Source organism: Mirounga leonina, unplaced genomic scaffold (genome assembly GCF_011800145.1).
Source record: "Mirounga leonina isolate KUSES-001 unplaced genomic scaffold, KU_Mleo_1.0 Mir_114, whole genome shotgun sequence".
Lineage (NCBI taxonomy): Eukaryota > Metazoa > Chordata > Mammalia > Carnivora > Phocidae > Mirounga > Mirounga leonina.
This window is the reverse complement of record NW_023270265.1, coordinates 2,407,316-2,420,273: the sequence shown is the minus strand read 5'-3', so window position 1 is coordinate 2,420,273 and position 12,958 is coordinate 2,407,316. Positions and strand designations below refer to the sequence as shown.

General features: G+C 36.1%; 1 protein-coding gene across 2 annotated transcripts in view; it reads right to left on the bottom strand.

Moving 5' to 3' along the window:
• The window catches only part of VCL (vinculin), a 112,527-nt gene that overhangs the window by 67,143 nt on the left and 32,426 nt on the right, over positions 1 to 12,958 (bottom strand). For both annotated transcript variants that reach the window (XM_035022204.1, XM_035022214.1), the window contains exon 2: positions 7,372 to 7,442. In XM_035022204.1, the coding sequence (XP_034878095.1) occupies positions 7,372 to 7,442 (71 nt within the window). The remainder of the gene's footprint in view (positions 1 to 7,371; positions 7,443 to 12,958) is intronic.

The window sequence follows — 12,958 nt, the reverse complement described above, 5'->3', positions numbered from 1 at the left end:
CTTGATCATCTATGTTAAGAGACAGAAATCCTCTCTTAAATAGCAATGGAAAGGATCACAAAAAACCCAAGTTAAAAAATAAAACATTAGAATTACACACTAGCCCCAGATAAACAAAGTGCATTGAGTGGTATGATCAAAGAATTAATCCTAAAAAGAGATATTCTGGGCACTTTTACTGAGAAGAGTGTTTAAAAATATAAATTTCACCACAGATTATTTTAAGTGTTCAAGTTCATAAGCAAAGGAAAAGCTAAATATAAGGGCTGGTGATCTAAAAATATGACACCACTATTTTAGGTCTAAAGAGATCTAAATTAAGTGTAAGCATGTTTCAACCCTTTTCAAATTTCTTCTTTATAGTACGGGAGTATCAATCAAGGTATAATTATACAAATATTACTGTAATTGGGCTTACCTAATAAAGTTTAAGAGTTAAGACAGGGTAATTTTCTAGGAAATATGATTAATGGCAATATGCACATTGTTAATAGTTCATAAACCCTTTCACATAGTATTTTAGGAACATTCTTTTATTCAGTAGGTCTAGACATTACAATATGTTTCAAAAATAATCCAAGCTGGTGAATCAACCCAAGTTTTGATGATTTCAAGCAGACTGTTCAGAGCAACACTGAACAGAAAGTGGCAACACTTTGCAGTTCTAAATCAAACTATCATTTGCCTGCCAACAGACAAAGCCACTGACGCCCTTTTTAAGGAGTTCATACCACAAGACCACTTCACAAGTGACACATTTTCATACATTCAGATACTGAACACCCTTGGATAGGGTCCAAAAACTGCCTCCCTTTTCATTTCTGCCCCATCCCAGAAATAAGAATGAAATTCCATTGTACAGTACAACAGCAACTTTTCCAAGGCAAATAAAATAGTTTGCCATAAACATTTTTTACCTATAAGGAATCCATCTGAAGTAAATCCACACTGGCAGAAAATGAATCTGGTAGGTTCACATAGCTTACTCTCCTTCACTAGCCCTATTACTCATCCACTACTTGGCTATGAATTGTGAAAAACCATTTTCAGCTTGTCATCTTACTGCTCAAGAACTGCAAAGCTTCTCTGCTGCCCAATTCCAGATTCCTCTGCCTGGCTTCCAAGGGCCTTAATCACCTAGCAGAACTCACCTCAGCTTAGTTCCTACCACTCCCAACATGACTGTCCCTCTCCTCACAGGCTCCATGACTTGCTCCTCTAGTTCATTCTAACCGGAGTATTTTCCTTATCCCCACATCCATCTTTCCCAAGTCCCACTTCCTATGTGCAGGTTCTTTCTACTATTCCTACCTACAGTGATAGCACTTTCTCTGAATTCCTATTATATAGGGAAAGTCAGTCTGCATTACAGCTCCTTTATTTATTTACTTACTTACTTACTTGATAGAGAGACAGCGCACAAGTGGTGGGGTAGGGGCAGAGGGAAAGGGAGAGAGAAACTCAAGCTGACTCCGCGCTAAGCAGGAGCGGACACCAGGCTCAATCTCACAACCCTGAGATCAGACCTGAGCCAAAACCAAGAGTCAGTCACTTAACCGATCGTGCCACCCAGGTGCCCCTCCACGTTACAGCTCTTCAATTTAAAACTTCTTAAAGAATTTTTTTACTTCTTTTTTTAAAAAATATTTTATTTTTTTAAAGCAACCCAACATGGGGCTGGAACTCACAACCCTGAGATCATGAGTTGCATGCTCCACTAACTGAGCCAGCCAGGCGCCCCCTGCTTAAAGCATCTTAAAAAAATTTCTCTGCAGCAGAAATGTGTTCCTCTATGATACACAGAAGAATAAAACCCACATGGGGGCGCCTGGGTGGCTCATTCAGTTAAGCATCTACCTTCGGCTCAGGTCAGCTCTGGGCGTCCTGGGATCAAGCCCCAAGCCAGGCTCCCTGCTCAGCGGGAACTCTGCTTCTCCCTCTGCCTGCCACTCCCCTGCCTGTGCTCTCTCTCCCTTTCTCTTTCTCTGTCAAATAAATAAATAAAATCTTAAAAAAAAAAAAAAAAGGGATAAAACCAACATGTATGACATCCCCCCCATGGGTATATCCGGGATTATGCACAATTTCCAGCCATAACAGCTATAATTTCACTAATATCTCTCCTGCTGAAAAAAAAAAAGCATAATATAAAGCAAGTGAATATATTATACTTCAATAAAAATTAAAAAGAAAAAAAACAATTACCTAGTAAACAGGAATGAGAGGGATGTTATTATACATGTGACTTTGAATATGCTCAATTTACTTTAAAAAAATAAAGCATTTGCAAATTTTGGCATTTTATTACTACTAATAAATAACTTATAATAAATCTTACAAGTGATCATTCATAATACACTGGTAAGAACTGCCATCCTTTGTAGCACGTGGTGTGCTAGACATAATAGAAGGTAATCAATAAATACTTAATTAACCAATCAGTGTGTCTAGCTCATTAATCAATTACACATAAATATTACTGCTGCTGCTGCCTGATAATGATGATAATTGACAATGATGCAAAATACTCTTCTGCTACAGTCTCTAAAGGAACAAATGACTTCTTACAGGGAAAATCTAACCAATATTATGCAACTCTAACCAATATTTTAACAGTAAAGCATGACCGTTACACTCCTGAAGTTTATGAAGATTGAGACAGTTTCTGTAGCAATCATCATGCAACCCTACACCTCCTGTGCAACAGTGTGGCTATTATTACAATCTTGGATAAAATTAGTAAATTGTAAAGTCTATCTGCTTGGGCAGTTAGAGATCAGATAACTTTTGCTCCACCCAAAAGAAAGCCTTTCTTTAACAATGCAAATTTTGTTCTATATTAAAATGTTCTCATTTTTACCGTAAGGAATTGCCCAAGCATTAGAAGCCCCTCATCGAAAGTTATAAGTCAAATATATAATCTTTAACTGATACTAAACCCATTCTCCAACATATATATCAACATGCCCTTAACTGCCAGTACTCAAATAGACTATGATTTGATTTTGACAACCCCCAAATCCTAAAAATGTCAAAAGTCCTGAAAATATATCTTTCCCTAAAAAATCTCTAAACATATATCAAATTGCTTAGGTATAAATCTATCTACAGACCAAGATTCTGTTTTCACTAGTCCTGACATTCTAACATTCTAGGAACAGAAATTAATCTAAGAACAAAATTTTAACTTGCAACATAAAAAAAAAAAAAAAAAAAAAAAAAATTTTAAAACATATTTTATTCTTTAGTGTTGCCTAAGCAGACACTATTTAGAAGTCTTTGTAAAAGTGGATGACAGAGGCAGCTCAGTCATGCCCTGGAAACCTCCAAACATCAACCAAACAGCCCAAAAGAATGCCCTACTCAACAGTTCCAAGGAGGTCATTAATTGCTTCCATCTGTTTCCCTCTCTGTCCCCTCCCCCTTCAAGTCAAGGCATCTAGTGAAGTTATTTTCTGCTTCATTTTGCATTCTAAAGAAACGCAAGAAAAGCATGAAGAGCCGTAATGTTTTAAATTGTGGAATATTTGCCCCCCAAATTTGTCTGACAACCACAGTCATATTGTTTGTACTCTACCCTATTTTCAAGTAACATATTAAGTTTTATGTACTTTTTAAACATTGCTCAGTAAATTTTTCAGTTGATCGTAACATAGTGTTTTTCCCTGATTCCCCATGGAGACCAGGATTTTTCCCCGTGGTGGAATAAAGCTTAAAACCTCCGAATGGTTTCATCTATTGATAATCCTTATGTAAATCAACTGTTTAAAATTGCATAATTTTATTATGCATAATTAAAATGGCATAATTATGACTTTCTAATTCTATCATTAATTCCACATTTGTTGGTTAGAATTCCCCTCATCAACTAGGGTTATTAGGCTGCTCTGTGAGAGAGAGTCTGTAGAGGGAAGGCAAGATAGTTACAATTTTGGGTGAGGGGAGATAACAACTTTTAACATCTATTCCCTTAGCAACTTCCAAATATACAATACAGTATTGTTAACTATAGTTACTATGCTGTACATTACATCCCCAGGATTTATAAGTGAAGTCTGTACCATTCACCTACCTTCATTCACTTCCCTCATATTCCTGTGTGTGTGTATATATACATATAATTACATATATGTATGTATACATATACACATATAACACACACAAACATATACAAACATATCATATTTTCTTTATCCATTCATTCTGTGATGGACACTCAGGTTGTTTCCATGTCTTGGCTATTATAAGTAATGAGGCAATGAACATGGGAGTGCACATATCTTTTTGAGACAGTGATTTTGTTTCCTTTGTATAAATAAACAGAATTGGAATTGCTGGATCATGTGGTAGTTCTATTTTTAATATTTCAAAGAACCTCTGGAAAGGCAAGATAAATGCTTAATTTTTTTCTCTAAATTACCAATTACCAATAAATAAATAAATAACCAATTACCAGAGTAAGGGATCGGTGTCCTAGTTACCACCAAGGGTAATCAATGAAGTTTTATTTTGTTTTAAAGTTACCTACTTTTTTGAAAATATTATCACAACTAAGACACACTCCTTAATTTTTCTAAGTCCCCAAGGAAGCCTGTGAGAGCACATAGCATACTTCAAGGTAATATCTCTGGGAATGAGCAGAAATGAGTTTCCTGAAGAAATTCATTTACCAAATTATATTCATAGACTTAAATGTCAGGATTGAAAGGAACTTCCTATAGGGTTATATAGTTCAAATATCTACCTGATGTTGAAACCCCCTGTACATTATCCCGCCACACTGTGTACCTTCCAGGGGGTGAGTGGCAAACAAGTACAAGCTAGACCTGTGTTTCTAACGTAACATAAATATAAGCTTAACTATAGTGTTTAACTAACAGCATAGGACTCCTCTTAATATTATTATGGTATGAAATGGCACAAGAAGTAGGCTCATTTGGTTAGAGCTGGAAGAAACCTTGGAGGTTACCAAGTCCAAAGAAGGCAAATCAGACAAGATACTCCCACAAAACAGGCTCTACAAAAAAACAGATGCTTCTGGCCCCTTACTTCCTGACACATGAACATTTTGCAGAATTAACAGAAACACCGTTATGTAGAACACCCACTCAAGTAAGTTAGAAATAAGAAGACATCAGTATGGGTGAAATTTTGCATCTGTTCAATGAAAATAGAACATAAGGAGGATAAAAATAAAGGAATACTTCTCACTTTATTTAAAATTGTGATATGTAACATACATACAGAAAATTGTATAAAACATATGTATAATATAAAGAATAAAACAACCACCCATATAACTCAACACTTAAGTCAAGAAATACATTACCATTTTATTTGTTTGTTTGTTTTTACATTATTACCATTTTAGAAGTCCCTGTGTGCCTCTCCCCAAGTATAACCCTCTTCCTTCCCCCAGAGGTATTACTACCCTGACTTTTGCAATCATTATTTCCTTACTTATCTTTATCTTTTAACCACGTTAAGTAGGCATCCGTAAACAACACAGTTTATTTCTACATGTTTTTGAACTTTAAATAAATGGGACCTACATATCTATCCACCTTTCTATCATTCATTTCTCTCAATTATTTTTTTTTTAAGATTTTATTCATTTGAGACAGAGAGAGAGAGAGAGAGAGCATGAGCAGGGGAAGAGGCAAAGGCAGAGGGAGAAGCAGGCTCCCCGCTGAGGCAGGAGCCCAATGTAGGGCTCGATCCCAGGACCCCAGGATCATGACCTGAGCCGAAGGCAGATGCGTAACCATGTGAGCTACCCAGGCGCCCCTCTCTCAATTATTTTTGAGATTCATTCATTTTTTTAATTAAGGTGAAATTCATATAACATAAAATTAACCATTTTCAATCCTTTTCATTACTGATTAGTATTCCAATTTATGACTATACCATAATTGTTTTCATCCATTCTACTATGAATAGATCAATGGGGTCAACATGAACAATGTTGATACTAAAATCTTCATATATAGATCCAGTGTGCATGAGCATAAGTGTCTCTAAGAATTACCTGTCTTCTACTTTACTAACACCAAACTGTTTTCCAAAGTGGCTGCACCAATTTACATTCCCAACAGCAGTGTATGAGAGTTCCAATTGCTCCACATCCTTATCAACAACTGATATTATCAGACTTCTTAATTTAGAGGTTATAATAGAATAATTTGCACTGCTCTGATGACTAATGAGATAGAGCACCTTTTCCTAATTTTTTGGCCATTTGGATTTCCTCTCTTTTGAAGTGCCTATTCAAATCCCCTGCCCTTCTTTTTGTAACTGAATAGACTTACCTTACTCTTGACTTGTAGAGGTTCTACTTTTTTTCTTTTTGTCTTATGCATTAGCCTTTACTTTTACAAAGTACTTGACTGCCATAGAAAAAAGCCATTGATCAAAGACAACATAATTAAGAACTTGACAAAGTTCTAACTAATCAAAAGTTAGTATCTCTGCTTTTACTCAGGATAGGCCAAAACACCTGCAAATTGTTTGTAGGAGTTTGGGTGATATGTAAATATAACTTAAATTTAAAATGCTACTGAAATACATTGCAATTAATTTTTTAAAGTTTGTATCTATTCTTATTCCCTTATCTCCAAGCAAAAGCGTTTAGCATATTATTCAGATTCATGCCTGCTAAAGTCAGAATGTTTCTGAATCCTTTCCATTCCAGACAATGAAACTCAGAAGTCATAGTTTTATTAAAAATTATTATGTCAGGGGCACCTGGGTGGCTCAGTTGGTTAAGCGACTGCCTTCGGCTCAGGTCATGATCCTGGAGTCCCAGGATCGAGTCCCGCATCGGGCTCCCTGCTCGGCAGGGAGTCTGCTTCTCCCTCTGACCCTCCCCCCCTCTCATGTGCTCTCTGTCTCTCTCATTCTCTCTGTCTCAAATAAATAAATAAAATCTTTAAAAATTATTATGTCAAAAATGCCTAACAGCAATGAATACAATCAACAGTAGGGAACCAGAGTGTTAAAAGATCAAAAGTCAAAATTTCAATTGAAAATACATTAAAAAAGGGGCAGCTGGGTGGCTCAGTCAGTTAGGCGTCTGCCTTCGGCTCAGGTCATGATCCCAGGGTCCTGGGATCGAGCCCCGCATCAGGCTCCCTGCTCAGCAGGGAACCTGCTTCTCTCTCCTCCTGGCTTGTGCCTGCTCATGCTCACTGCCCCATCTCTCTCTTGTCTCTCTAATAAATAAATAAAATCTTTAAAAAATAAAAATAAATAAAAATTTTTTAAAAAGAAAATACATTAAAAAAAAAAAAGTTGTTCCTGGAATCAGTTAATTTTCTTTCCTAACAAGAGGATTATTCTGCTTAGCAAGAGAAGAAAGTTTTAATTACTCACTTAATAAATGCTGGTGGCATATCTCTCTTCAAAATCTGATCCTCAGTGGTTTGAACAGTCTCTTTTCCAACCTACAGGAGAAAAAGATTCACAATTCAATAATAAATTCTCAGACTCTTAAAAACTATTACTTCAACATATTTGAAACATATACTTTACATATAATCTATCATTGAAGTTTCTGGATTAAAAGAAAATTTCTGGATTTTTGAAATTATCAAGATTGTTCCCATATATGCATCCACAATATACCTGATAACAATATGGAGTACAAACATAATGTATTACCCCTTCTTCAGAATAATTCAGATGAAGGCACCAGTGAGCACAGTAAAAAAAAGAGAGAGAGAGAGAGACAAATTCATCACTGAGATTTATGTGTATATGTTTAATTGACAAATTGCTATCTCTCTTTTTTTTTAAGATTTTATTTTTAAGTAACCTCTACACCCAATGTGGGGCTCGAACTCACAACCTCAAGATCAAGAGTCACATGCTCTACCGACTGAGCCAGCCAGGCACCCCTATATCTTTAGAAATGCATGAAGTACATGAATCAAGCAAGGTAAGTAGGTTAAAATGTCTATACAGAAAAAAAACAAATGTTACTAGAGCTGAAAAAAAAAAGGAAATAGTTATGATGCTGAAACTAGAAACCAAACATATGAAAATACACAACTTCACCCGTCATCTAATAAATTCAAACTAAAACAACATGTTTTTCCCCCTAATTATAGAGCAACTTTAAAAAGTAATATAAAATGCTGAATTCTACAACGCAATAGTTTTATACCCTTCTGGTGGCAATGTAAACTGGCATACTCTCTTTGGAAAAGCATTTGCTAGTATGAATTAAGAAATATAAAAAAAATATCATATCTAGGGCCTGGGTGGCTCAGTCGTTAAGCGTCTGCCTTCAGCTCAGATCATGATCCCAGGGTCCTGGGATCAAGCTCCACATCAGGCTCCCTGCTCAGCGGAAAGCCTGCTTCTCCCTCTCCCACTCCCCCTGCTTGTGTTCCTGCTCTCACTATCTCTCTGTCAAATAAATAAATAAAATTTTTAAAAATAAATAAAATAAAATGTCATATCTAGGAATTCCACTAATGAGAATATACCCTATAAACAATAATACCAAATGTGATAATAACAATATCCACAAAAATATTCACTATCATGTTAGTTATAAAGGCTAAAATATTTTTTAAATAACTTATACAACAATGAGGAACAGTTAAGTAAATTACGATATATCTTTAGATAGTGTACTAAAGGGCCATTAAAACAATGGTTATAAAGACTCAACACTACAGGAAGATGTTTATGACATTATATTTCATTTAAAAGGAATAAAAATAATAAATACACAATGATTACAACAAACCAAAAAAATCCATATGCATGAAGTAAAACACTGAAAGAATACAAAACAAAATGTTAACAGTGGTTATAATGATGCTTAGGAAATTCTGTATCTGTATATCCTATTTTCTAATTTTCCTAAATGTGAAGATACAATTTTTATAATTTAAAAAGTAATATTAAAATGTTACTCTGGGTTATTTAGATGCCATTATTTTCTACCTAATAACTGTAGTAATTATGTCATTTCATATAAATCTTCCAAATAGTAGTAGCTAAAAATATAAAAATATATCAAAATATTAAAAGTCACACTACCCAGATTGTGTATATGTGCAGATGTCTTTATTATACCACAAATGGTACGCATACTTGCTTTTTTCAAGATTATTCCTATGTAGGGCTTGGATGTCAATTTTTCTTTCACTACAGTTGTATCACATATTCTCAAGTACTCTAAAAGAGGTTAAACATGAATACAGTGAATGGGGAAATTCACCCGTTTTATCAATATAAAGCTACGTAAAAGTGCTAAATCACAAATATAAACCCACAGTTTAATGCAGAAATCTGTGAAAAATTTTAAAACCCAGAATGGAAAGTTCCTCAATCCTACTATTTAACCATTTAACTTTCAATTGAGTTTAAAGAAGAAAAATGAGTAAGAAAAATCCCTAAGTGCACAGTAAATCAGCTAAAGAAAAATACTACAATAAACTCTTCTCAGGAAATACAAGTCATGCATAAGTTAATGAATACAAGTTTTTTTCTCTCAAGTTAATAGCTCAGAAAAAAGCAAAACACATATACCACTGGGAAATAGCCATGCTTTTGTAGACAATAGACTGTCTGTAAAAGCCTTTCAAATCAGCAGCTGGTTCTCTAGTTTCTCAGATCAAAACATGACAGAATATTTCCAGATGTATTGTTCACTATATTTTCCAACTAAAATCAACCATTCAAAAAGCTGTGGGCCATGATTTCATGAAGTAAAAAATGAAGTTCAGCAACAAAGTCACTAGTTCATACTAAGTATAAAGGGCCTAGAAGGATATTCACATTTAGACACATGGAGATTTCTTTTATTTTACACACGCAGAGACAGAGAGAGCAAGGGAAGAACAGGAGTGAGTTCCTCTTAGATCTCCTTTAGGAAACATCCAGTTAGTTATTCAGCATTATTAAACATTGACTGAGTATAACTACATAAGCCAGGCACTGTTTTAGGTACTGGGGTAGAGCAGGGAGTAAAAATAAGTCCCCTGCTCTCATGGAACTTATATTCTAGTAGTAGATAGACAGTACACAAGTAAATAAATAAACCAACAAAATCATCCTAGATAAAGGTGATGCCATAAAGAGTATGGGGTAGGAGTAGAGAGAGCCTTCTTCAAAAAGAGTGGATAAAAAAGGCTTCTCTGAGGAAGTAACACTGGAGTTGAGGCTCTGAAGCTGAGAAGAAACCATTCATGCAAGAGCTGGGAAAGAACACTCCAGTGGGAGAAACAAGAAAAAGACCCTATGGCAGGAAAGTTTGAGTATATTCAAGAAAGTGGAAGGAGGCCAGAGTGGCTAAAGCTCAATGAGGGGAGAAAGTGTGGGGGTAGGGTTGGATAAAGCCAAGGGCCAGATCACAGAGTCCTTTAGGCGAGGTTAAGATGTGTGGAATCTTTTCTAAATACAGTAAGAAGCAGGAGTGCTAAACAGAAGATTGACATGTGATCTGATTTTCTTTTTAAAAAGTCATTTTGCCTGTTATGTGGCAAAGTGATCTTAGCAGGCAAGGGGAAACAGAGTGACCGGTTAAGAGTCTATTGCGGTCATCCAGGGGAGAGAGGGCAGTGCCTTAAAACAAGACATGAAAGTGGAAATGGAGAATTAGTTCCTTTGGAGGAAGAAGTAATAGGACATGCTCTTAGACTCGGAGGTGCAGGGGATGGGGAGTAGATTGAAGGGGAAAAATATCAGGAATGACTTCTAGGTCAATTAAGTGAAAGGTCTTTGAAGATGGCAATGCTAGAAGACTGATACATGGCAAAGATTTATCATCAAAAAATAAAACAATCATGAGTACACCCGACAAAACCATTAAAACATTTTTGCAAATAGTCAATATTCTGACTCTGGTGGAGGACATTACTAAAGAATGAATTTTATTTAATTATTTTATGTCTCTTTTTTAAGGGTAGGGGTAGGTGGGGAAAGAAATATAGATAATAAAAATATATTCAAAGGTGGGCACCTGGGTAGATCAGTCAGTTAAGCATCTGCCTTGGGCTCGGGTCATGATCTTGGGGTCCTGGAATCGAGCCCCAAGTAGGACTCCCTGCTCAGTGGGGAGCCTGCTTGTCCCTCTCCCTGTGCCCCTCCCCTTCTCTCAAATAAATAAATAAAATCTTAAAAAAAAAAAAAGTTCAAGGCCACTTATCCAGAAGCTATTTTTAAGTATTTAAGTGACAGGCACTAAATTTGATTCACTATTCTAAGCTGCATTCATACTTGCAGTGATAATATCCACAATCACTGCAAGCTTCACACACTCAGTCCAGAATTAAGTTAGGTTCAATGAATAAATGATCCTATTTTTAAGGCACAACACATAAAGCGTGACTATGTAGAATGAATGCCGTTTCACTCGAGGAATTGATTTTTAGCAATGCTGTCCAATATGAACTTTCTTTTACGATAGAAATGTTCTATTTAAACTGTCTTACCCAGTACAGTAGCCATTAGCCACAGGTGGCTATTGAGCACTTGAAATATGGCTAGTGCACCTGAAGAACTGAGTTATCACTTTTTATTTAATTTTTAATTAATCTTAATTTTTTTAATTAAGATTTTATTTTTCCTTTATAGCATTTTAGGTTTGTAACAAAATTGAGGGAAGGCGCAGAGATTTCCCAAACATTCCCTGCTCCATACGACAGCCTCTCCCATTAACATGCCCCCTGGAGAAGGACATTCGTCACTACCAATAAACCTACCATTGACTACATCATAATCATCCAAAGCTCATAGTTTACATGACAGTTCGTTTGGTACGGTACATCCTATGGGTTTGACAAATCCATAAGGACATGTATCCATCATTATGGTATCATATAGAGAACTGCGCTAAAAATCCTTGGGCTCTGGTATTCATCCCTCCCAGCCCTCAAATCCCTAGCAACCACTGATCTTTTTCACTGTCTCCACAGTTTCACCTTTTCTGGAATGTCATATAGTCAGAATCATCTAGTATGCAGACTTTACAGATTGGTTTCTTTCAATTAATTTTAATTTTAATTTCCACATGTGGCTAGCAGCTACTGTATTGCACAGCTCAGGTCTGTGGGACTTTCACTGTCTTCTAAAACTGGCCTTCCTACCTCCAGACTTCCTTCTTCTAATTCACTCTTCACACAGCTGCTAGATTAACTTTCATTTTTACCTTTACTACGTGGTCTCTTTACAGAAGAAAGAAGCTGGGCCTGGAAAGGCAGAGGTTGCCAGATGGCAAAGAGAGGGATCAGAGAGCCCAAGCAGAATAAAGGAGAAAACAGGCAATGGCTCGGATGTGTTTGAGCTCATGGTTGACTAGACAAGAAAAACAGGCTGGTTGCACCTCAGCAAAAGAAATGAGGCTACAAAGGAAAGCTCCAGTCACCCTGGGAAGGGCTTTGTATGCCAAGCAAAGGCAGAAGATTATGTAACTTAACCTGCCTATTTATTAAAAGGTTGTCATCCTTTGTTCTAGATCTTTCCAAGTCAGTGTTCTATCACTGAAGGATCAACTCAAGAAGTTCCAAAGAAGCCAGTTCCTAAAGATATGTAGGACCAGAAAGGCATCTTCTATTTGAGATCAACTGGCAAAGTCTATCTAGGAAAGCCACGCCAAAGCTTGACATTTTTAAGCCATCAACCAGGAAATGACAGGAAATGAACTTTCCTCCTTCTTCCCCACACTATCTAAACAGAAACAGCTTTTTTAGCACGGATCTTTTCCAAATAAAAAGAGTAGAACAATTAAGAAGGGGATTAATTCACAAAACGTTCTTTGTTAACTAGCAGGAATCTTCATGGCTTATGGAAAAACATACTCCTGGATGTCAGCCTTAGAATGGGGAAGCTTATGATTCGTAATACGGGCTACACTTCGCAAACAAGCAGGTCAGTAATAATCTTTTTTTTTTTTAAAGATTTTATATATTTATTTTAGACATAGTGAGAGAGACAGAGCACAAGC